This window comes from Pelobates fuscus, chromosome 5 (genome assembly GCF_036172605.1).
Source record: "Pelobates fuscus isolate aPelFus1 chromosome 5, aPelFus1.pri, whole genome shotgun sequence".
NCBI lineage: Eukaryota > Metazoa > Chordata > Amphibia > Anura > Pelobatidae > Pelobates > Pelobates fuscus.
The window spans coordinates 378,508,730-378,531,860 of record NC_086321.1 but is presented as its reverse complement, the minus strand read 5'-3'; the positions used below and the strand labels follow the sequence as shown (position 1 = coordinate 378,531,860).

Here is a 23,131-nt window from a genome sequence, read left to right as displayed (position 1 = left end):
AGAAATTTAAAGGGACAGACACTCTTTAGTTTTGTTTAAAAAGAAAATTGCACCATTTAGCAGTATAACTCCACTCCATTAACCACATCTCCCCTTTTCACAAGGCATCTTTTTGATTGGAAGGTACGCAGTGTAGCTCAACCATTGACAAAGCGTTGTGAGCTAAGCTGCTGTTCTGACTCCTCCCAAGAGCCAATCGCTGTCCCTTTATTATACCTATAGTATGTCAAAGCCATGCGCAACACAAAAGGGGCATATAAGAGGACAGTTAAAAAAAATAATGTTAATGACATATATTCATTGCTATATACAATTACACAACACCATCAGTTTAAAAACGCCCAATGACTATTCATATACAAACACAAAGATAATGCACCGCGCTTACAGCAGCAGTAGCTTAGTATCCAGCAGCTTAAAATACATAGTAAAAACAAAGAGATCGTTACCTGCGCTCTGGCCTAAATCCCCAATAACTATTCGCCTATAATCCACACATAAACCATCCAGTACCCTCCCCATACCACTCCCCACCAAAACAAAAAAAAACCTGGGTCCATCTTGCTCTACATCACATCCTACCTACTAAATATTAAAATTTTCTAAACTCTCAAAGCCTACCCAAGATGCCTTGCTCCCACTCAATGTGAACACCACCCCTGAGGAGCTACACATTGATATCAAAGCTCTACCCTACGCGTGGATATATTATGTGTATCAGGGTATTTCGTGAGACATTAACTAAGTTAACACCAAGGGAGGACACTCCCGGCACCCTGTTCTCCCTTTCTTATAGAAACCTACGCAGTACATAAGGCATGGAAGTTGCACTCACTTCAGTTTTTTTATACTCTTCTCTGTCAATGGGACATGCAGGACAATTGGGTAGATCCCCACTCGGATCAGAGGAGCCAGACAAGACAGACCAAGTTCCAAGAGGCAGTGTGTGTTCTGCGAGAAAATAAATAAAAAGTGAGATTGCCCTTTTTATATTCCCTCAATTCAGCATTGCAGATCTTCAAGTGCACCTACCTGCTGGGCCACAGACTCCACAGTATGTCTGGTGAAACAAGACACAGTATGTCTGGTGAAACAAGACCTCTCACCCTCCTTCTCACCGATCACATCACCGCGCTGATACTTTGCCGCGTACTCTGCGTCAGTCAAGCATTCTGGAGTAAAGGTAAAAGGTCACAACATGTTACCATGAGGACATACCGATTACTGTGTTTTGGAGCTGGTTGTATTAAATATCATTATCTGATGTGCTAGGACAGTGGTTCTAAACCCAGTCCTCAAGTACCCCCTAACAGCCCAGGATTTAGGGGTTGCCCAACTGTGTCTAAGGTGTTTTTAGAAGAATAAAAAAACACTTTAGACACAACAGGGTAATCCCTAAATCCTGGACTGTTAGTGGGTACTTGAGGACTGGGTTGGGAACCCCTGTGCTAGGAGATGCTGGACACAATGAGTAGACTTTCCATCCATCCACACATCTCTCCAAAAGTGATCGATTAGATACCTCTGGGACAGGAAACACTGTCTTTTCCCCTTGAGCAATATATCTCTACTATCAAACCTCAGTATGGAGAAGAAATGTGATCTAAGGGACTGGTAGCAGAATGATTACTGGAGTCATCTTTTGGGATTTTCTTGCACAGTAGCCTTTAGAGCATGGCTCAAAATTAACACTCACCCACTCACAGCTTACAAGTAGAAGTTGAGCCATGCTGAGATATTTTTGGAGACTCTAGTGACCCAAGAATCCCGGAGTCTTAGGTAGCTGCTATGAATGCAGGAATCGGGGTTTCTAATATTGGCACTTTCCTCCCAAGCAGCTCACTGTGACAAATATACAGAAATTGGTTAAACCATCCAGTGAGTCCTGCTAATAAATCAGAGGCATTGCCAGCCTGGTTCAGTATTAATAAAGTGACCAGTCAGTGTTATAGTGTGCAGTAGACTATGATCTTGTTCCACCACATTGGATTACCAGCTAATGATGGGGCACTAAGCTCCATAGTCTTTCGGGACTCTGGGTCCGTGGTCTCAATGAAGACCCTTTAGAACGCCGTGCAAGAGCCCGTACCTTCAGTAATTATGTAACGGAATGAACACAATGACGAATGGAAGGTACCTGTATCACATTTCATGAAGTCCTTGGTGGCACAGAGCTTCTCACTCAGATGTCGGCCAAGCAAAGAAGGGACAACCAGGACCGGTCGTGGTAACGTAACCTTGATTTGTGTCACCAAGGTGTATGGCATCAGCGTGAAGCAGCTTCTGGTCAGTGCCGAACTTGTAGAGGAATCTGTACAAACACAAAAAATGAAAACAATGAGAGAACAACAAGTGGTGTTACTTGAAATTAATATAAAAAAAGGAAATACTACAAACTAAAAAGGTATTTCTATAAATTCATAGTCCAGAGACTTTATAGAATGAGTAATTGGGCGTTAGTAACCTGATGGGCATATTACCAAACCAAATGTTCTTTGCAACATACTGCAACCTGTCATTAATACTGCTTATGTAATGGCTATTCTTTTATGGGAAAATGGGCAGAGTGACGTTGCAGATACAAAGTCACCCCTGATAGTGTTTTTTATTGAGGGGGGGGGGGGGTGAGCGGTGGCCACAGCAAATAATTTTGTGACAAGATAAACATTTACTCTTCTACAACCAAATTTAGCAAACAGAAAATAAATTTCTAATAAAAATACATATTATAAATAAATTCAAAAAAGTTTACAAATTATAAAAACCTTGTCCAAAGAAGGGAGCGATATAATCCTTAAAGGGGCTCCCAAAGCTCTAAAACAGCTTCAGCTTAATGAAGTAGTTTTGGTAAGTAGATAATATCCCTGCAGTCTCACTGCTCAACGTACACAGCCTCCATTAAAAAGTGTTTTGTTTTTCAATCAGATCTTACAGCATAGTGTGTTTTCTTTAGAGGTTCTTATCTCCGGTTCTGTTAATTGAACTTGAATTATATACAAGAAGCTACTGAATGATCTAACAGGCAATTAACAGGCGAGTAGGAGATAAGACCAAACACTATATGCTAAGTAAGATAAAAAATATAAGCTCAAAAAATATAAGCTAGACAAGAGCCTATTATATATATATATATATATCTCCCAATAAACTGACTTAAGAATTTAAAAAATTAAAATAAATAGGATAAAGTATGCAACAACACCAAAAAAGTTATACAAAAAAGGGGCCATCAAGCACAGCAAATTATAAACGAACAAAATCTCAAAATGTCTCCAGTATAAAGTCCCCAACAATAACTCTATCTACAGCAAACACCCAGCCAGGCTAGGTATATGTGTTAAAAGGATAGGATAGATTTGGAATATTAACAATATCAGTCCTCATATAAATATGTTAATATTGTCATAGGCAATCTCCATTATATTAAAGGAGCAGCAAGAATCACATTAAATCACTTAAAACGTGTGTATCCTGTGTGACTATAAAAAAACGAATAGAGCAGTAATATCGCGAATAGAGCAGTAATATCGCGAATAGAGCAGTAATATCGCTTGTAACCTTTAGAGGGCAGTACAATCCACACTAGAAGTGTCCAGAGGGGAGGGAGAAAAAGGGTTAACCATATTATTATTATGTATATAGTGCCAGCAAATTCCGTAGCGCTGTATAATGATGGCAGAGGGGAAATCCCTTATTGCTCACATTTTTGCTTCACATTTTTTGATACTGGTTCACACTTTTTACTAAGGTCTGGATTTGGGATTGTTTAGTATATATTGTAAGCATATAATATTACGAGCCAAGAACTACAATATCCACACCTTCCTCTACATAGGTTACAGTCTAGGTGTGGGCATCCACGCTTTCGATGCTGTGTGGCCCGGAGAGCAAAGCTAACAAACTAGTACTTACCTTCACATCGACAAAGTCCACAGTCTATAGATGTCCACAGCAAGTGAGACGTGCACCGGTCTGTACTCACTATGCGGACTTGCTTTTTTGACTGTGGAAGAATAAACCAGAGACAGATACTATTACCGACAGGATCATGTTACCAACACAAGGCTATGGAAATGAAGTAAAAGTAAGCTGTGAAACTGACATAGATAATAAAAACAATTCTACATCGGGGTAGGCCCTATCTTTTGGTGGAGCTGTGACAAAGTAAAACTTTGAAGCCCCTCAGGGTGCCGGCCCTACTGTTGTAAATAATGTTTATGTATGTTAAGGATTTCTGCTTGTGTTATGTATGGGTGTAGAAGATGCTTTATGAAGTTGTATATGTGTGTATGTAAGTGGGCTGTATGTATTGTGTGTGGCAGGGACGGTTTGTGGGGTTGTTTATCTGTACATTGTTTGTTGTAGTGTGTTATTTTTCATGTTATGTATGTGTGTTCCCTGTTTGAGGTAGTTATGTGGGGGGGGGCTGTCTGTGGTATTATACGTGTGTATGTGGAATGTTTGTTGTATTTGTGTTTGTTGTCTGTGATAAATTGTGTGTATGTGAGTCACTTGTAGTATTTGTGCGTGTGGTTAGAACTGTCTGTGGTGTTGCATGTTTGTTTGGGCATTTGTGATACTGTGTGTGTGTGATGACTGTTGTGTTATGAATGAGTGTAAGCTTTCTGTGGGTAAGTTAGTGTATTTGGGATGCTTGTAATATTTCTGTGTGTGGTGTGTGGGTCTTAAGGTGCAGAGCCTCATTTTCAGCAGTTTGAAAAAAATTGGTTTCCTGACTCCCAAACGTCAGCCTCTGCTACTATAAATCAATTCGATCCCTAGTAACACAGTAATACAAGTATATGCCTAGTAACAGAGCTGTAAAATACTCCTTGAAAGAGAGGACTTGCCCGTCGTCCCACCTTACCTTGCGATGGACAGCATTCTGCCACGTTATGGTCTGGATGGAGCTGATTAAATGTTCCTGAGCCCTGATTTATGGCAAAGAAAGGTTTTAGTTGGAAGTAGTGATGGGCAGGTATACTTAAGGTTCTATGCAATAGGGGGGGTATCAGTAACTTACTGTCGATAGTTGGGAATTGATCCAGACTCGCCGTCATTCATGGTGTAGGGATTGACTCTGTGAGCATACCACTGCTGACGCCCTTTGTACATGGTGTCTTTAATGTGAAGTATTTCACCACATGTGACCTGCATGCCGCCCCCTAACCGTCCTGGCATAGATTGGTTGACACGTACGTAGAAGGAGTCCCCCGAAACGGCTGATCCGCTGTCTATATCATTCAGCAACTTACGGTACTCTGTGAAATGACATGCAGAATGTCAGGTATGTCTTAACGTAACCCGGCAAGAAGACGATCAGAATTATCATATCGCACCCTGGCAAGAAGATGAGTCAGAATTCTGTGCTGTCACCATATTCTTTATATCAGAACTGGATGAAGGGGCATTTCTAAGCATCCAAAGAACAGGAATATAGGATCTATCTTTAAGAAAATTAGTATTTTATGAACTAAAGGATACCCAGCATAATTACCGCAAACGTTTCTAAATCTATCTAAAGAGGTCCATATATTCAACATGAATGACAGCCTTATGTTATCCCATGAACAAAAATTCTCAAGGAAGCAAACTAACATTTGGAACCTTAGGTAGGCAAAAAAAAAATCAAAACCTAGAGCCTTAGCAGTCAAGTTTCTGTCAAAGAAAAGGTCCAATGCTAAACTTGGGAACTCTCTGCTAAAAATGTTGTCGAATTTTTCCAAGTTCACCTTTTAGCTCGCCAAAACTCAAGTCACAGGAATCCTGAATTTAGCACCTGTAGATACAGTCTAGCAAACGAAGAATTGTGTCTGCGGACTCTGTGGATTCACTAAGGTTTTATATAAAATATCTATTTGGCCAACGCACCAACAAAGATCTGGCCAGTGATCTTTTCAGAAATATAAATCATGTCTCATATCTGGAAATGGACCTGTTCTTCCTGGGAAAAGTAACGTTGTCTGAACGTTTGGTGTCATCACATTTTTAAAGTGTAATTATAGATCTGTTTTGGGAAGATCTCATTTGCTTTCTGTCATATAGTGACATCCTGACCTGTTACTACACAACCACAAAGTGTTTTATATGGGGATTGTCTGTTCTGTTTCTGGAAATCAACTTTGTACACACAGACACAGAATCCTGAAATGCTCTACACATGGAATGGACACACACAGAATCCTGAAATATTCTACACATGGAATGGACACACACAGAATCCTGAAATATTCTACACATGGAATGGACACACATAGAATCCTGAAATATTCTACACATGGAATGGACACGCACAGAATTCTGGAATATTCTACATATGAAATGGTCATGCACAGAATTCTGGAATATTCTACACATGGAATGGACACACACAGAATCCTGAAATATTCTACACATGGAATGGACACACATAGAATCCTGAAATATTCTACATATGGAATGGAAACACAGAATCCTGGAATATTCTACACATGGAATGGACACACATAGAATCCTGGAATATTCTTCACATGAATCTACACAGAATCTGTTGTCGCTATATAAATGGCAATAATAATAATAATAATAATGAAAAGGACACAGAGAATCCTGGAATATTCTACACATGCAATGGACACGCACAGAATCCTGGAATATTCTACACATGGAATGGACACGCACAGAATTCTGGAATATTCTACATATGGAATGGACACGCACCGAATCCTGGAATATTCTACACATGGAATGGACACACATAGAATCCTGAAATATTCTACACATGGAATGGACACACATAGAATCCAGGAATATTCTACACATGGAATGGACACACACATAATCCTGGAATATTCTACACATGGAATGGACACACACAGAATCCTGGAATATTCTACACATGGAATGGACACACATAGAATCCTGAAATATTCTACACATGCAATGGACACACATAGAATCCTGGAATATTCTACACATGGAATGGACACACATAGAATCCAGGAATATTCTACACATGGAATGGACACACATAGAATCCTGAAATATTCTACACATGGAATAGACACGCACAGAATTCTGGAATATTCTACATATGAAATGGTCATGCACAGAATTCTGGAATATTCTACATATGGAATGGACACACATAGAATCCTGGAATATTCTTCACATGAATCTACACAGAATCTGTTGTCGCTATATAAATGGCAATAATAATAATAATAATGAAAAGGACACAGAGAATCCTGGAATATTCTACACATGCAATGGAAACACAGAATCCTGGAATATTCTACACATGGAATGGACACGCACAGAATCCTGAAATATTCTACACATAGAATGGACACACACAGAATCCTGAAATATTCTACACATGGAATGGAAACACAGAATCCTGGAATATTCTACACATGGAATGGACACACACAGAATCCTGAAATATTCTACACATGGAATGGAAACACAGAATCCTGAAATATTTTACACATGGAATGGACACGCACAGAATCCTGGAATATTCTACACATGGAATGGACACACACAGAATCCTGAAATATTCTACATATGGAATGGACACGCACAGAATCCTGGAATATTCTACACATGGAATGGACACACACAGAATCCTGAAATATTCTACATATGGAATGGACACGCACAGAATCCTGGAATATTCTACACATGGAATGGACACACACAGAATCCTGAAATATTCTACACATGGAATGGAAACACAGAATCCTGGAATATTCTACACATGGAATGGACACACACAGAATCCTGAAATATTCTACACATGGAATGGACACACATAGAATCCTGAAATATTCTACACATGGAATGGACACACACATAATCCCGGAATATTCTACACATGGAATGGACACACATAGAATCCAGGAATATTCTACACATGGAATGAACACAAGCGGATTATTCAACATTTTTTACCGTCCATGTTGCATCGAATGGAAAGACAGCAGAACCCGTTCACTCTGTTCAGTGTCCAGTGGGCATCTTCTGAAGTCATCCCTTCCAGATCCACCCTGTGAGAGGGATTCATGACATCAAAATCTACCTGCACAAAAAAAGTATATATAAAAATGTTAAGATTAGTCCTCGGTATTAGAATTATTAAGATACTTTGTTTACTGATAATGTTTTACAAGTGTCAATTGATTGACCCAATGCATGTATAACGAGACAGTCTGTATGAGGTCTAGCAGTGATTATCAATTTCTAGAAACCCAAATACTTAAGTCGAGATTTTGCTTCATAGTTAGCAACTAAGAACACGTCAAGCAGACACACAGTTTGAAAACAGTGCAAATACTGTGACATCATCCTTCCCAGCTGACCACCTAGACAGCAATTACAGGAACACTATAGGGTCAGGAACACAAACATGTATTCCTGAACATAGTGTTAAAAACACCATGTAGGACCCTTGGCCCCTCATTGTCCCCTAAATATAGTAAAAATTTACTTTTAATCCAGTATGTTGCTGCTGGCTCTGCCCCTGATCTGCCTGCTTGGCTGACATTATCAGAGGTGATGATCTGAGCCAATAGCAATGCTTTCCCATAGGAAAGCTTTGGCTTGGCTGAGACTGTCAAGAAGCCTACATTTTACCTGTGGGTAAACGGCTGGTTGGGCTAGTGGCCGCAGGGGGAGGTCTTCTGGCGGCCGCTGGCTGGCGGAGGTCTGCTGGCCGGTGGCCGCTGGCTGGGGGGAGGTCTGCTGGCGGCTGGCTGGGGGAGGTCTGCTGGCGGCCGCAGGGGGAGCAGGCTGTTCTGTCTCTGCTCCCCCGCCCTTGCGCGCTAGAAAGAGACCGGCGCCGGAATATGACATCATATTCCGGCCCCGGTCTCATTAAGCTGCGCGCGAGGGCGGGGGAGCAGAGACAGAACAGCCTGCTCCCCCTGCGGCCGCCAGCAGACCTCCCCCAGCCAGCGACCAGCAGACCCAGCTGTCTGCCCGGCCCCAGGTGCCGACGGCCCACCGGGAAATTTCCCGGTATCCCGGTGGGCCAGTCCGGCCCTGTATACAGTACAATAAGCTGTAGTTGTTCTAGTGACTACAGTGACACTTAAATAGCTTCTGGAGTTCCAGGGGTTACCTACTCACAGTCCAAATGCTGTGAAGAAGAGTGTCCTTCATAGATTATCACTTAGAAGACAGGTTCACGCTCACAGTTCTAGACGTTGCCTATCCAAAGTGCAGAGTCAAAGTTGAGTATGTTGAGTAGAATTAGTCAATGGACTGAGTGTGCCATGGTAGGGAGGTTGAAGTTATGAGTGTATTAATACATGTAAGAGGATATAAATTGACTCACAGCCATTATCTGACATCCTGGAACCAGTGACATCTCATCTGCTGCGGAATCCTTGGTCACCTGGTGGATGAATATTCCTGTTTTGTTTCCCCCAATGATGCAGATCTGCTTTAGAAGGTCATCACCCTGGAAAGCTATTATGGTTGTCCGCGTGTTCATTCTTTGGGCATGACGCCTTCGTGGCATGGATCTGTTAACGCAGAACAAAGTTTCAGTGAGAAAGGAGGACGGACCATATGCAAAACATTATTCATAAGGAATTATTGCAGATCTCAAACTACCAGCAAGTAAAAGTTATGTTGTGTTTGGCAAATGATCCCCCCAATACAGGCAGGTACAGAGACTGCACTTACTTAACAGCCCTATTAATGATTATTGTTTTTTTTTTTACAAATCGGTGTTGATGGAGATACATGGGACAACTGAAGCACCCTGAGAACAGACAGAAGCTTATAGATAGACTCAGTAGCTTGTCTTTCAGTACATCCCCGCTCGGGTGAGTTTTTGCTCACTTGTGCCATTACAGAGAGAACATATCTGAAGCATATCAGACTGGTCCCACCCGTACGGGCAGTTCAGATCCGAAATGCCAGCAAGTTCCCTCTGCACGAGAGATACGGCAACCCCAGACAATCATTTCAACCTTGTAAGGTATCAGCAGTGAAGCATAGCTAATATCCCTCTAGGCACAGGGAGCACCGATGTTGGACATAAAGTGGGTGAATGGGTTTTGGGGGTGTGACGTGTACAGTCGGCAAGCTTTCAGTATTCAGGGGAATTGGGTAAAAACTTGCTTTATATTGTCTACATGCCATTTATATATTTACAATACAAATATTCCGAGCTGATACAAAGTATTCACTAATGTTACAAACATCAATCTACACCAGTAAAGCTCTGATGGAGCTATGAGCATCAATTTTAACATTAAATCCAGCAAATCAACGCAGACCTTGGATGGCTGCAACAGGCAAAGTCAGGTTAAAAGAAGTTCTGTTTTGCTGGATAATAAATAAAAACTAAAATACAATGTATGAATTAGAAGCGGGCTTACGTACAATCCTTTCTCCTCCGTGCTCTCACCACTTTCCATATTAGAGAACATCTGGAGATCTGAAACACAATGAGGGGAAACGTGTGTTTGGTTGGTAGGACCTCAATAGATGCCATAGACCAGGGGTAGGCAACCTTTTAGCAGCACTGTGCCAATATAAGATTGTGATGTCCCGTAGCGTGCCGGTCCTATTTTTTTTAATTGAGGTGTGTATGCTGCCGTATTCTGCTTGTGTTATTTTTACTGTAATTGCTTTGTATCGTTGTATTTGTGCGTAATATGCAGGGACGTCTTTAATATTGACTGGACCTTGGGCAAAGCATTTGCTTGGGGCCCCCTGGACCCTGTCCCCCCTCCCCAGGCGTGCAATCACGTCCTCCACCTCAACGCAGTGGCAGACCTAAAGTAGAGAGGTGCAAGAATTTTATTGGGCCTCCCTGTTGCACGGGTGATTAAAAGGTAGATCCCCATCTGTCGTGCAACTCCAGAAATGCATTGACAGCTGGGGCTCTACCATTAACCCATGTTTCCAGGTCTGTATTAAGCACTAAGCAGTTTTTGTGTGTTTGAATGTAAACAGGTTTTTGTATGGAATATGTTTGTGTGTGGTGTTGGCATGATTGCAAGCATGTATTTGTGTAGTGTTGGTTTTTGAATGCAGGGGTGTATTTACATATGATTTTGGTGTGTAACACAGACGTGTTTGTACGTAGTGTTGAAATTTGAATGCAGTGGTGTATTTGTGTGTAGTGTTAGTGTGTGAATGCTGAGATGTATGCACATATACACGCACACAGAGATATATACACACTGAAACACACACAGATACACAGACATACTGACACACACAGACATACAGATATACTGACACAGATTTACTGACAGACACACACACAGACATACTGACACACATACACACACAGATATACTGACACACAAACATACTGACACACACAGATATACTGACACACACACAGACATACTAATACACACACACACACACAGATATACTGACACACACAAAATGTACACTTTAAAAACCTGCTGGTGGCAGAAGGTGTTGGGAGTTGGGGTCTGGCTCTCTCGGCCAGCCCCCCTCCACTCTGCCTACTCTTCTTTCCCGTGCGCTCCTCTCTTTGTGGGTGGAAGTGATGCGTGTCCATCACTTCCTCCCAGCCTGCTGCCAAAAAGCAAGGGACCCGCTCGCGCTGTTAAGTGCCTCAGCGCGACCGGGCCCCTGCTGACAGAAGCCCACCGGGTGGCCCTTTGTGCACGGGCCACCCAGTGGGCCTCCTTAGTGTGCGGATTACCAGCCAGGTGTTAGAAATAGTTGAGGCCAGCGGGGCTCACTGTGCAGCTGCCCAGTTTGCCCCGCGTTAAAGACGGCCCTGCGTATATTAGCTATTATATTGTATATGTTCATGAGTAGTTTATGGATTGTGTATGATACATATGAATGTGAGTTGTGTAAGGGGGCTGCTTGTGGAATTGTGTGTGTGAATGGATATGTCACATTGTGTGTTTGGTAGTGTCTGTGGGGGCTGTTTGAGGTATTGCATGTGAGAGGCTGCATGTGGGGTTGTGTGCATGTATGTGGATTGTTAGTGGTGTTGCATTTGTGCGGATTATGTGTATGTTTGTGTGTGGGCTGTCCGTATTATTTGTATGAGGGGAGGGTTATTCTGCATTTCTGTGTATATCTACCAGTGTGGGTGTCTTCCCTGGGGTCCAGTGGGGACCAGGCCGGCCAGGTACATGTCAAGGACAGGAGCTGCAACTGCGAGCTGTTCTACTATTGTGTGGATTCCCATTCACAAGTGCTGGGAGGAAGTGATCTGAGATCACTTCCTCTACGTGCTGCAATGCATAAATTGAGGATTTTCCTTCACCACCTTTTCGGATTAGCAGATATCTGAAGTTTTACTGGGACTCCTGATAGGCCAGAGCCTGTTTGTCTCTAGCAGCCTTGAGTGCCGTGCAAAGACACCTCGAGTGCCGTGCATGGCACTAGTGCCGTAGGTTGCCTACCCCTGCCATAGACAATGCTTTATAGACACAAGGTTAACATAAAGAATATTTGAGCATTTATAAAGATACAGTTTGGTTGTTTTACTATCCCCTTGTTCTGATCATTTCTTTACACATATGATTCAATGAGGTCCCCCACCCACCCTTCCATGTCTCTCTGCTTACTGAAGGGTTATTCACTAAACAAACAACACATTTTACTGGACTGATTCAAAATGGCAAAAAAAACAGATTTGGAATATTTCTCCAACTCAGCTGTAGTCAAAATGTAGCTATTTAAACCCAAACTATGACATTCTGATTTCATTTGCTAAAGATAGGCGTTTAGTTACTGACCCTGAGAGAGCCAAACAACCGTTTGTACGGTTCTCACCTTTCTTGTACTCCATTTCCGACTCGCAGTCCAAGTCTGCTACTTCACACTGCAGGAGATCCGGAAGATTAGTGGAACAACTACAACCAAAATAGGGGAAACGGTGTAAGAGCAATCGTGTGATGTTACGATTCTACAATGTGTCACAGCACTCCTTACAAATTGTTACATGAAAAAAGCCATTACTACCATTTCCACCCTCTAGGCAACGTCCAGCAATCCACACAATCCCCGGATAATTCTACTAATATTCTACTTTAGGAAACAATGGCTACATTCTGTCCAAAACGTGAATAATACTGAAGGCAGGAAGACCTAGATTTAAGTTAAAAATGAGAGGACACCTTTTACTTTAGGAACAATAAAGAGAGACAACGTTTTAACATAAATGGAGGTTATTCAGGCTTGAGAAGGATTTTTTGGTGGGGATGTTGCTTTTTCTTAGTTAACACAGAGTAAAGAGAACACTCTCATTTTATGGACCTTGTGGGGTTTGCTATTCCTTAGATCAGGGTTGCCCAAACATTAGATCCCCTGCTCACATGATGCTTTGCATGCCTGTAGAATGACAAAGTATTATGGAAGCTGTAGGTTTAAAACATCTGGGGATCTACCTTTTTGGGCACCCCTGCCCAAAAAGGTAGACCCCTGCCCAAAAAGGTTTGGTCATTTCTCCCCTGGGAAGCAAGACAACACAAAGTCCTGGGACCATGGTACCCTCAACCTTACAATCTTTATTTATTTAAATAATTTCTGTAATAACATAACATAACAGGTAAGAGTATACAGGTAGAAGAGATTATTATATCAGCAATGGTACATATAGGTACAGATATCATTCAGTCAAAGTTTTATAAAGCAAAATATGAGCATCATTTCAATCACAAGATGCATGGGTAGCTCAACCGAGTTTGTTCAGTTTAGTTCTGTTAAAGTTGGAGCAACTTCTTTTTGACACACGGATATTATTTCACTCAATGGACACATTACGTGTATAGCCTTCATTAAATATGGTCAGGGGTAGGAGTTTGGCCCAGAGATGGACAATTTTACCACTGATGAGGTCCATGATCTACATGTCCCACTAGTATGTAAAGACATTTTGTAGCCATGTGTTTAGGAGATGCCGCCTGCACTGATGTCAGAAGATTTAATTCTGTGGGTTTCTCCTGCATTTCAAAACACCACAATATGGCTTTTCACAAAGAATCAAATAATTCATAATGGCATTTTCTAAAATTCTTAACCTAACTGAGCAGGGGCAAACTTGACCTAACTGAGGGATAAATCTCTCCAGGGTCCATCTCAGTCCTGGAACCCAGTGATTTCAATACAAAATAGTAGCCCTGAAACCTGGCAGACTAGTGAACGAGCCCCTTCAGACACAGGGTTGGAGGTGTAGGTTCCAAATCCCATATCTTTAGTTACCTCTTGGTGAAGGCACTTTGATATCCTTCTTGAATGGGAGTGCTGCAGGGCAGGATATTCTCACCCAAACTGGAGCAGGTGTCATTGTTTATTTGCCAAGGCTGAAACACAAAATGCAAGGTCAGATCATTTCTTGTCAAACAAAAACAGTTAAGAAGAGTAGAAAAAATATATATTTATATCCAATAGTACATTAATATCCACCTGTTTATAAAACACACAATACCTGTCCCAGTATTCTCTAATTGCACAATAAAATGTCATACTACAATAAGCCATAACAATACAATAATCTAATGATTATGGTCGAGTCTGCATGTGAAAAACCCACTTTGAAGTAGCCAGAATTTCCCAAGATAACCATGATGACAGATAAAAGCTGGGTTCTTGTTGGCGAAAGATCACATACCTCGATGCTACAGTTTGAGATCCGGTCAGCCTCCTCGGAGGGGCAGATGGCGTCCATTCGGACCAGTCTCTGGTGTTTGAACTTTAGACATTTTTCTCTCTGTTCAGTGTCCATGCAATTTCTTCTCATCTGTACCACAGAAAGGAGAGATTTGGGATGAAAATCTCCTAGTCAGTACAATTCACAGTCACTATTGAGTCCAGATTATCTCATTTTCTTCTGGCGTTGGCAAACACCGTTTTAACAATTGAGTAAGAGCATGGCATCATTTTGCACATGGCATATGTCCTATCGAAGAGAGTGTGTAACTGTACGGACCTATAAAACGTGCTTGACAATGACGGTGTATTTTTATTGTTAGACAGGAGTTGTGCAAGTTACCATGCAGGTCGGATTGCGTAACATTCTGTTTTAACATTAAATTATTTAAGACACAAACAATTATATAGGTTATCTAGGCAGATGCAATACTTCGCCTACTATCGCCTCTGCCCACACTACTTGTACGTGGGATTTCTTATTTTTTACTGGGAAGTACCTACATGTTACATAACAGGATACGTAGGACTTCAAGGTGTATATCTCAATCTCTGACTGGGTTCCTGAGTAAGAGGAAGCAGCCAGGACCGAAATCCATTTAGCAGGCTTTTAGTGATATGTTTTCTGTTACTATGTTACATTAACGTATGTTTGTCAAACAAACATTAGGTTGAATACATTGATCCAAGTGTTGCTACACTCATACAAAAATAGCTTTACGTCATCGGTCTGAATCCAATCGCCTGGATTCTCATGTTTTGTCAGTGGAGAGAAAGGCCAGGAGAAGCAATCTGTGTCTCCTTCAGAGGTATACTTGTTTATGCGGAGGTATTTAAGTTTGTATATATGTCTGTATGAATGGTGTATACAATTCTCACCCTCTGTGTCTGCAGTTGCTCCTCCAGACTCCGAATTTGCAGTCTGAGCTTAGAGTTGGAGTCAGTTAGTTCCATGACTTGCTGCCTCAGACCATCTTTTTCTGCCAGGAATGAAGATATCTCAGCTTGAACCATATCACGAGCTTGGTAGGCCTAGACAGACACAACAGAAACTACAGGTCATGTAGGTTCATTATTTCCAATCGCCAAATATTCCATGAGACAACGCTTATAAAGAGCTAAACTACTGGTGGTTTTAAGTATCTTACTGCTAACTAAAAAAATAGATTACAATTTAAATGTAAGGCCGTGTTTATAACTAAAGGACCATAAAAGGACACTCTAAACACCAAAACCACTTCATTTTATTGAAGATGAACCATTTGATTTTAATGCATAGACATTGTTTTTTTATCCCTGACTATGTCAAAATTGCATTTCAGAGAAACAGCAAAGATTGCATTTTGCCCAATCCACGTCGCTAGCTGCTGTCAGACAGACAATCACTAGAGGCACTTCCTCCTTGAAAATGCTTGATTTTTGAAGGTCTTCATGTTTGAAGCCATCACTCCCAGCATGATGGTGGAGCTGCTGCTAAAGTTTTTCATAGCAAAGCATTGTATTCAGTGCTTCTCTATTACAAACATTGGATTGTAGGAGTGCAGCAATTGCTGTGCATGCGCAATAGATCCCCAGAGCTTCCTTAAGGCCATTGAACCATTGGACCACGATATTCTGCGTTGGTCTCAATAGAGGTGGAATCCCTGAATCTAAAACATTATTACTATTTATTATTCATTTTGAGTGTTGCTTTCAGGAGATATTACAGCAAGATAAACGTACGGAGACACCAGACTGCATTTTATATCGCGGCATGTGTTTGTTTGTTTTTTAAGAAGGCATCTATAAAGTATTTGGCTCCATAGTTTGCCTCCCTGTTTTCTATTTCATTCTCTTATTAAATCCTTACGCAGTAGACTAGCCCCTGCTTGTTTAACTGGTAACATTTGGGGTTTTGTAAAACACTGGCAGAAAATGCAAGATATTAAATGTGTACAGGTAAAATGGGCAGATCATTGTGTAACGGATGCACAGTAACACATGCTGTGTGTGCCAATCGTGCCCCACAATCCTCGGTAGATACCTGGTCTCGTTCCTTCTGCAGTTCAGAAACCTGGTGGTGAAATGCGTCGGCTTTCTTCTTTAGGATATCATTGTCAGTTTGTAGATGGCATTTTTCTTTCAAAATGGTCTCTTTCTCCTCCTGCCACTGTAAACATGAGGACAAGTAATTTTCAGCTTTAATTCCTAACTTGAACACTGAAAACATTACTTAACGAGACTGGAACCGGGCTCTACGTGGGATGGGTTTATTGCATGAATCTCTCACTTCTGTTATATGAATGTGCCAGAAGCCATGTTATTTTATAGTTTAACTTGTTGTTGTCCACACTAAAGCAACATGTTTTCAGAGAAAAAAACTTGTCTGGAATTTTATTAATAGAAATTTGTCATACACCTCTACCCCTGTGCCATCGACTACAGTGCCATAATACCAAGTAGTGTGATTGCCATGAAGTGAGCTTCCAGGGGATCCACAAAGTTTAGATATTTCTGAAATGCTATTATAACAAGTCTACAACCCACCGATTATAAGCATTGATAACTTACTATCCCTCAAGAGAGGATGGGGCAGTTTGGGGAATGTTTAAAATGTTAACCTCAAGCTCTGCCGTCTTTGTAATCATACTAATTCCACAGTGATGCGAGATGTAACATACCCTTTTCAATATTCTTATCATCCTCAATAAAAAAAAAACTGCTTGCAAAAAAATAAGAAAAAGTACTAAAAGAAAGGCAATCACCGCAGGAACTCATGGAATCACCTTTTATAAATCTTCCTGTTTATCTGATAACACTTAGACTCAAAAATAATGACATTTAAAAGGGTACTGTAGGCAATGTAACTGCTTCGTATGGTTGGAGTGGTTATAGTGTGCTGCCCTTCCATTCATTGTTTTATTTTGGGGTTTAATGCTAAACGAGAGCCTCTGTCAGCTCGTCCCCTCTTCACTGCTTGGGCTAAGAGGAAGCAAAAACATGCGCAGCAATGGGAGGCAGGCAGTGCTTGGCTGAGGTGTGTCTACTGACCACTTTAAACCTATCACAGCCGCTCATTGCTGTATCAATCGGTACGGCTAACCCATACCTCAGTGTGGACAGGAACTTCATTCAATATTACACTGAATGGAGGGACAGTGCCGAGGACTCCAGACACTATAACCACTTCAATGAGATGAAATTATTATAGTACAGTGTCCCTTTAAATTAAAAATATTACATGAAAAATAGTTAGAATTAAAGTAAAAAAAATTATAATTAAAATATGCAGTTTGCAAAAATATTCAACTCCTCTGCTCTGGAAGTTCAATATTTACACCACCTCATGGCAATACAATTATTATACAATTAGCTAACAATTCATTTCCACTGGATAAAACTCTTTGGAGTGGATAAAGAGCGAGAGCTAATGTTCTGTAGTCGTCAAGTCCTGATCTTGGTCGTTGAGAGAATCCTTGGCACTATTTGAAAATGGCAGTAAACAAGCAACCTATTCCACCCGCAGCAAATCTGCCAGGATACATGCGCAAACATTGCTCTCAGACAATGCCAAAAGCTGGTGGGCACTTACTTGCCCCCAAAAGACTTAGAGCTCTTATTACAGCTAACTGTGCCAATATTAAAATGAGGGCTTTGAATCCTCATGCAACTTGCATGTTTCAGTTCTTCTTCCAAGTATCTACTGCGAAATAAACCATTTTAGAATTTGGAAATAAATTGTACGCATAGAACAGTTGATTTTGTAATAAAAAAATGTTGTATTGGCATTTGTGACTATGTATCCAGAAAATGTACTGAAATAATATTTTTAATTGGTCTGAAGGCACTGAATAACTGTTTAATAAAGTTTTACCTTCCGTCGTGGGCATTCAGAGCTGGCAATCAATCACGTTCAATATCAATGTTACATTTTACCCTCTCACCCACCACGTACCGTCTTCTCTAAGGCCTCCGAGGATGCAATCTTCTCCCTGGCACAAATAAGCTGGTTCAGCAGTTTTTGAGCATTTTCCGGAGTTAAATCTGCTTGTTGCATCTCACCCAGTTGCAGCTGTGGGGATTAGAAATTGATCAAAGGCCCGAGAAGGTGGATTGAATTTATTTTTGATTGTGTTGCAGTGCGTTCAGATTTAGTTGGGTCAGACTCAAAGGACTGTGAATGAGTGTCAGCGATCCAGTGTGTATTACTCACCAACTTGTCCTGTTCTTTAATCTCCAGCATTTCTCTCAGTTTTTGGTTCTCCTTCCTGAGCATAAATAGCTCCTCTTCACACAGGGTGGTGGTGCTCCAGTTCTGAGCCGCCTGCAGCTCAATCCGAACTCGATGAAGCTCTTCCTTCATGGCGTACACCTACAAAGGGGCAAGAGTTGTTTGTTTGTTTTTGTTTTTTTTTGTTACATAATTTTCAGACAGCTATTTTGTCTGTCATTGCAGAATCCCAAACCGCAGATACTAGAAGCTGTAGAATACACGTTGTGCTATTACAACTCTGTATGTCCAGTTCAGTAACTATGAACCTATGGGGGTCTCACTAACTGCTTAATAACAAGTGAGCTGGAACTGTGTCGCCCTACAGACAGACAGGAGTAAATATTACATCCAATGCTGTACTTCCATTTTGCCATCATTCTGGTGTCAATTCTAACGCTTAGTACTGCTGTATCGTATCCTTTTATCATGAACCACTCTTGCGTCAGAATTATGATGCTGATTCCATGACATCATTCTGACACTGACGCACAATCTGTGCGCATTTGTGTGACGCTACAAATCAACACGTAGTTACAACTATATACTCTCCACACATTCATTGTTGTGGTTTCCTGGTGTTCCGACAGATAGGTATTGAAGAAAGGGAAACGAGGGGGGGGGGGAACAAGCAATTGGAAAGTGGTAGTAATCGAGGGAAGGGGAATTTAAATAATGTGGGAATACACACTAACAAATCAAAGGGAAAGCTGGATGTTTAATCCAGGAAATAGGTTCCCGTAAATCAGTGTTCTACCCATAATTATCAGCCCTGCACACCCATTACCGTATTAGTTGATGACACATACTGAACACCTATGTAAAGCATGATAGCTATGCGTTAAGGATGGGCAATCATAGATGTTTGATTACAAAACAGGTTTTAAATACAAACAATCATTATCTGTTGCACTAGATGAGTTTGACTTCCTTCCAACTATGTAGCAGTCTAGCACTTTGCCCATTAACTGACGGCAGAATAATTAACATCATATTAAGAGCTGATAAAGGCTCACTATATAGTAATATAGATCTAGCTATACAACACACTGCACTGTTTCAGTAATAGCACTACACGATACATTGTGCATAATCAGCCCTAATTAACGGCTTGGCACAATAATCACAGCGTTACGTTTATGATCAATTACGTGAATCACTAAATTTGTTTTGTTAAGGCTGACTGAACACCTAATGAATTCATACAATTCTGGGATGCCAGTATTTGCCAACGCCGGCATGAACCAAGATGCACAAAGTAAAGCTGAATTGGGGAGTTGTGTTTTCTGATTTCTAAAGGAACACAGCAGAAAGTGTTGGAGCAAAAACTTGTATTATTGTTACTGGAATTTATATAGCGCCAACAGATTCCGTAGCGCTTTACAATATTATTAGAGGGGGGATTTAACTATAAATAGGACAATTACAAGAAAACTTACAGAAACGAAGGGTTGAAGAGGACCCTGCTCAAACGAGCTTACAGTCTATAGGAGGTGGGGTGTAAAACACATTAGGACAGGAAATAGCAATCAAATAAGGTGGGAGTGAAGCAAAGCTGGAGGAGAGAGTAGAGTATTGCCCTTCAGGAAAGGGCAAGAGACAGGTATGTGAGGTAGAGATTACTCTGGGAGTGTCAGGATCGGGACAGGGATCCAACACGCAGAGTACAAAGTGTAGTAGGTACGTATACCGGACCTTAGAATGGCCGGACTTAACGTAAGGAGTAAGAAGAGAATGGTCAGAGACAAGCCGAGGTCGAGGGAACGAGAAGACAGGTAAGCGAGAGACAAGCCGGGTCAAAGGATAACGGAGATAAGCAGAGTGATACAAACAAGCCGGGTCAGAACCACAGAGACAATAGACATACAAGAGCACTGAGTGACTAGACTGGCTAGAACCACGACAGGGCAATGAGCAAATGCGGCAAGCTCTATTAAATACCCCGGTTCTAGGAGGTAATCACGCCCCCGACGAGTCCTGGTTCGTGTTCAGGGTTTGAGTGACAGGTCGAGCCGGCTTGGCGTCATGACGTCGGCTACTGAACGTCACGTCATAAAAAGGCGTGGATCCCTCGCGGCCGGCGTGTAACCGACCGGAGGAACCGCGAGGAACGGGGGAAACAGCCCTTCTGACCGGGAAAACGTCTAAGTCTCTCCTCTTATCAGAGGTAGAGACTACAGGTACCCTGACAGTACCCCCCCCCCCTCAGAAACGCCCACCGGGCGGAAGCAACCGGGACGAGATGGAAAGCGGGAGTGATAAGCCCTGCGGAGGCGAGGAGCATGAACATCCTCCTGAGGTACCCAAGTCCTCTCCTCAGGACCATATCCCTTCCAGTCGACAAGATACTGTAACCTCCCTCGAGAAATTCGAGAATCGATGATGGAGTTGATCTCGTACTCCTCCTGACCCTCAACCTGAACAGAGCGAGGGGAGGAAACAGTGGAGGAAAATCTGTTGCAAATTAACGGTTTCAGCAAGGAAACATGAAAAGAGTTAGGGATGCGTAAGGCAGATGGAAGTACTAGACGATACGCAACCGGGTTAATACGAGCCAGGACCCTGTAAGGGCCAATGTAACGAGGAGCGAACTTCATGTAAGGAACCTTTAAACGAATGTTTTTTGTACTCAACCATACCCTATCACCAGGAACAAAAACAGGAGCCGCCCTTCTGCGTTTATCAGCGTGTTTCTTGAACAACATGGAGTTATGTAGGAGAATTTGTCGAGTCTGATCCCACAACTTCCTCAGATTGGCAACATGAACATCAACCGACGGTACCCCTTGGGAAGGAGAGACCGAGGGAAGAATGGAAGGATGAAAGCCATAATTCATGAAAAAGTGGCTAGAACGAGTGGAATCACAAACAAGATTATTGTGTGCGAACTCTGCCCAAGGAATCAAACCGACCCAATCGTCCTGATGTTCGGAGACAAAACAACGCAAATATTGTTCAATTTTTTGATTAGTACGTTCAGCAGCTCCGTTAGACTGAGGGTGATAAGCAGAAGAAAAATTCAATGTGATGCCCAATTGAGAACAGAAGGATCTCCAGAAACGTGAAACAAATTGGGAACCTCTATCAGAAATAATTTCGGAAGGTATCCCATGTAAACGAAAAATTTCTTTAGCGAATATTTCCGCCAATTCAGGAGAAGTCGGAAGTTTAGGTAAAGGCACAAAATGAGCCATCTTAGTAAACCTATCGACTACAGTGAGAATAACAGTCTGTTTCTTAGAAATAGGCAAATCAACAATAAAGTCCATGGCCAAGCAGGACCATGGTCTCTCTGGAATGCCCAAGGGCTGTAATAGACCACATGGAAGAGTATGAGGTTGCTTAGTCTTAGTACAGATCTCACACACTGCAATGAAATCCTTAATATCCTTTCGTAAAGAAGGCCACCAGAAATCTTTAGAGATTAAGGAATATGTCTTGCGAATTCCAGGATGGCCCGCCACCTTACTCTCGTGGAAACACTGTAAGAGCTCCCTTTGGAGTTCAGGAGGAACGAAATGTCTTGCCACAGGAGTCTGTCCAGGCGCCAGATGTTGCAACTTCATGATTCGGTCAAGCAGTGGAGAATGAATTTTAAGACTTGTGTTGGCGATAATATTGCACTTGGGGACTATAGAGGACAACACTGGCTCAGACACAGTAGAAGGTTCATATTGGCGAGACAAAGCATCGGCTTTAGAATTCTTAGAACCAGGTCTATAAGTGAGTACGTAATTGAAATGGGTGAGAAATAAAGACCAACGAGCTTGCCTGGAGGATAATCGCTTGGCCTCCCCAATATAGGACAAGTTCTTGTGGTCCGTCAAAATAGTAACAGGATGTAAGGTCCCTTCCAATAAATGTCTCCACTCTTTTAAAGCCATGATAACTGCAAGTAGTTCCCTGTCACCAATGTCATATTGGTGATAGGAGCAATAATTGACGAGTAACCCTTAATGAAGCGCCTATAATAATTGGAGAATCCAATAAACCTCTGAATGGCCTTGAGTCCCTTAGATAAGGGCCAGTCTAAAATGGACTGGAGTTTATCCGGATCCATCTTAAACACTTCCCCAGAAATCACATAACCAAGAAAGTTTGTCTGAGACTGATCAAAACTACATTTCTCCAGTTTGCAGTACAAGCCATGTTGAAGAAGTTTACGCAAAACCCTTCTGACTTGTCTGTGGTGAGTCTCAATGTCCCTAGAATGTATAAGAATATCATCCAGGT

General features: G+C 41.7%; 1 protein-coding gene across 3 annotated transcripts in view; it reads right to left on the bottom strand.

Annotated features, from left to right (window-relative positions):
- Nucleotides 1–23,131, bottom strand: part of CARD14 (caspase recruitment domain family member 14) — a 71,601-nt gene that overhangs the window by 552 nt on the left and 47,918 nt on the right. For all 3 annotated transcript variants that reach the window (XM_063456285.1, XM_063456286.1, XM_063456287.1), the window contains 16 exons: nt 18,842–19,000; nt 18,584–18,700; nt 16,673–16,798; nt 15,529–15,681; nt 14,612–14,740; nt 14,203–14,303; nt 12,775–12,854; nt 10,378–10,432; nt 9,320–9,509; nt 7,936–8,062; nt 5,024–5,261; nt 4,868–4,931; nt 3,913–4,003; nt 2,138–2,311; nt 1,033–1,172; nt 836–951 (listed from right to left, as the gene is read on the bottom strand). In XM_063456285.1, coding sequence (XP_063312355.1) covers nt 836–951; nt 1,033–1,172; nt 2,138–2,311; nt 3,913–4,003; nt 4,868–4,931; nt 5,024–5,261; nt 7,936–8,062; nt 9,320–9,509; nt 10,378–10,432; nt 12,775–12,854; nt 14,203–14,303; nt 14,612–14,740; nt 15,529–15,681; nt 16,673–16,798; nt 18,584–18,700; nt 18,842–19,000 — 2,060 coding nt within the window. The remainder of the gene's footprint in view (nt 1–835; nt 952–1,032; nt 1,173–2,137; nt 2,312–3,912; nt 4,004–4,867; nt 4,932–5,023; nt 5,262–7,935; nt 8,063–9,319; nt 9,510–10,377; nt 10,433–12,774; nt 12,855–14,202; nt 14,304–14,611; nt 14,741–15,528; nt 15,682–16,672; nt 16,799–18,583; nt 18,701–18,841; nt 19,001–23,131) is intronic.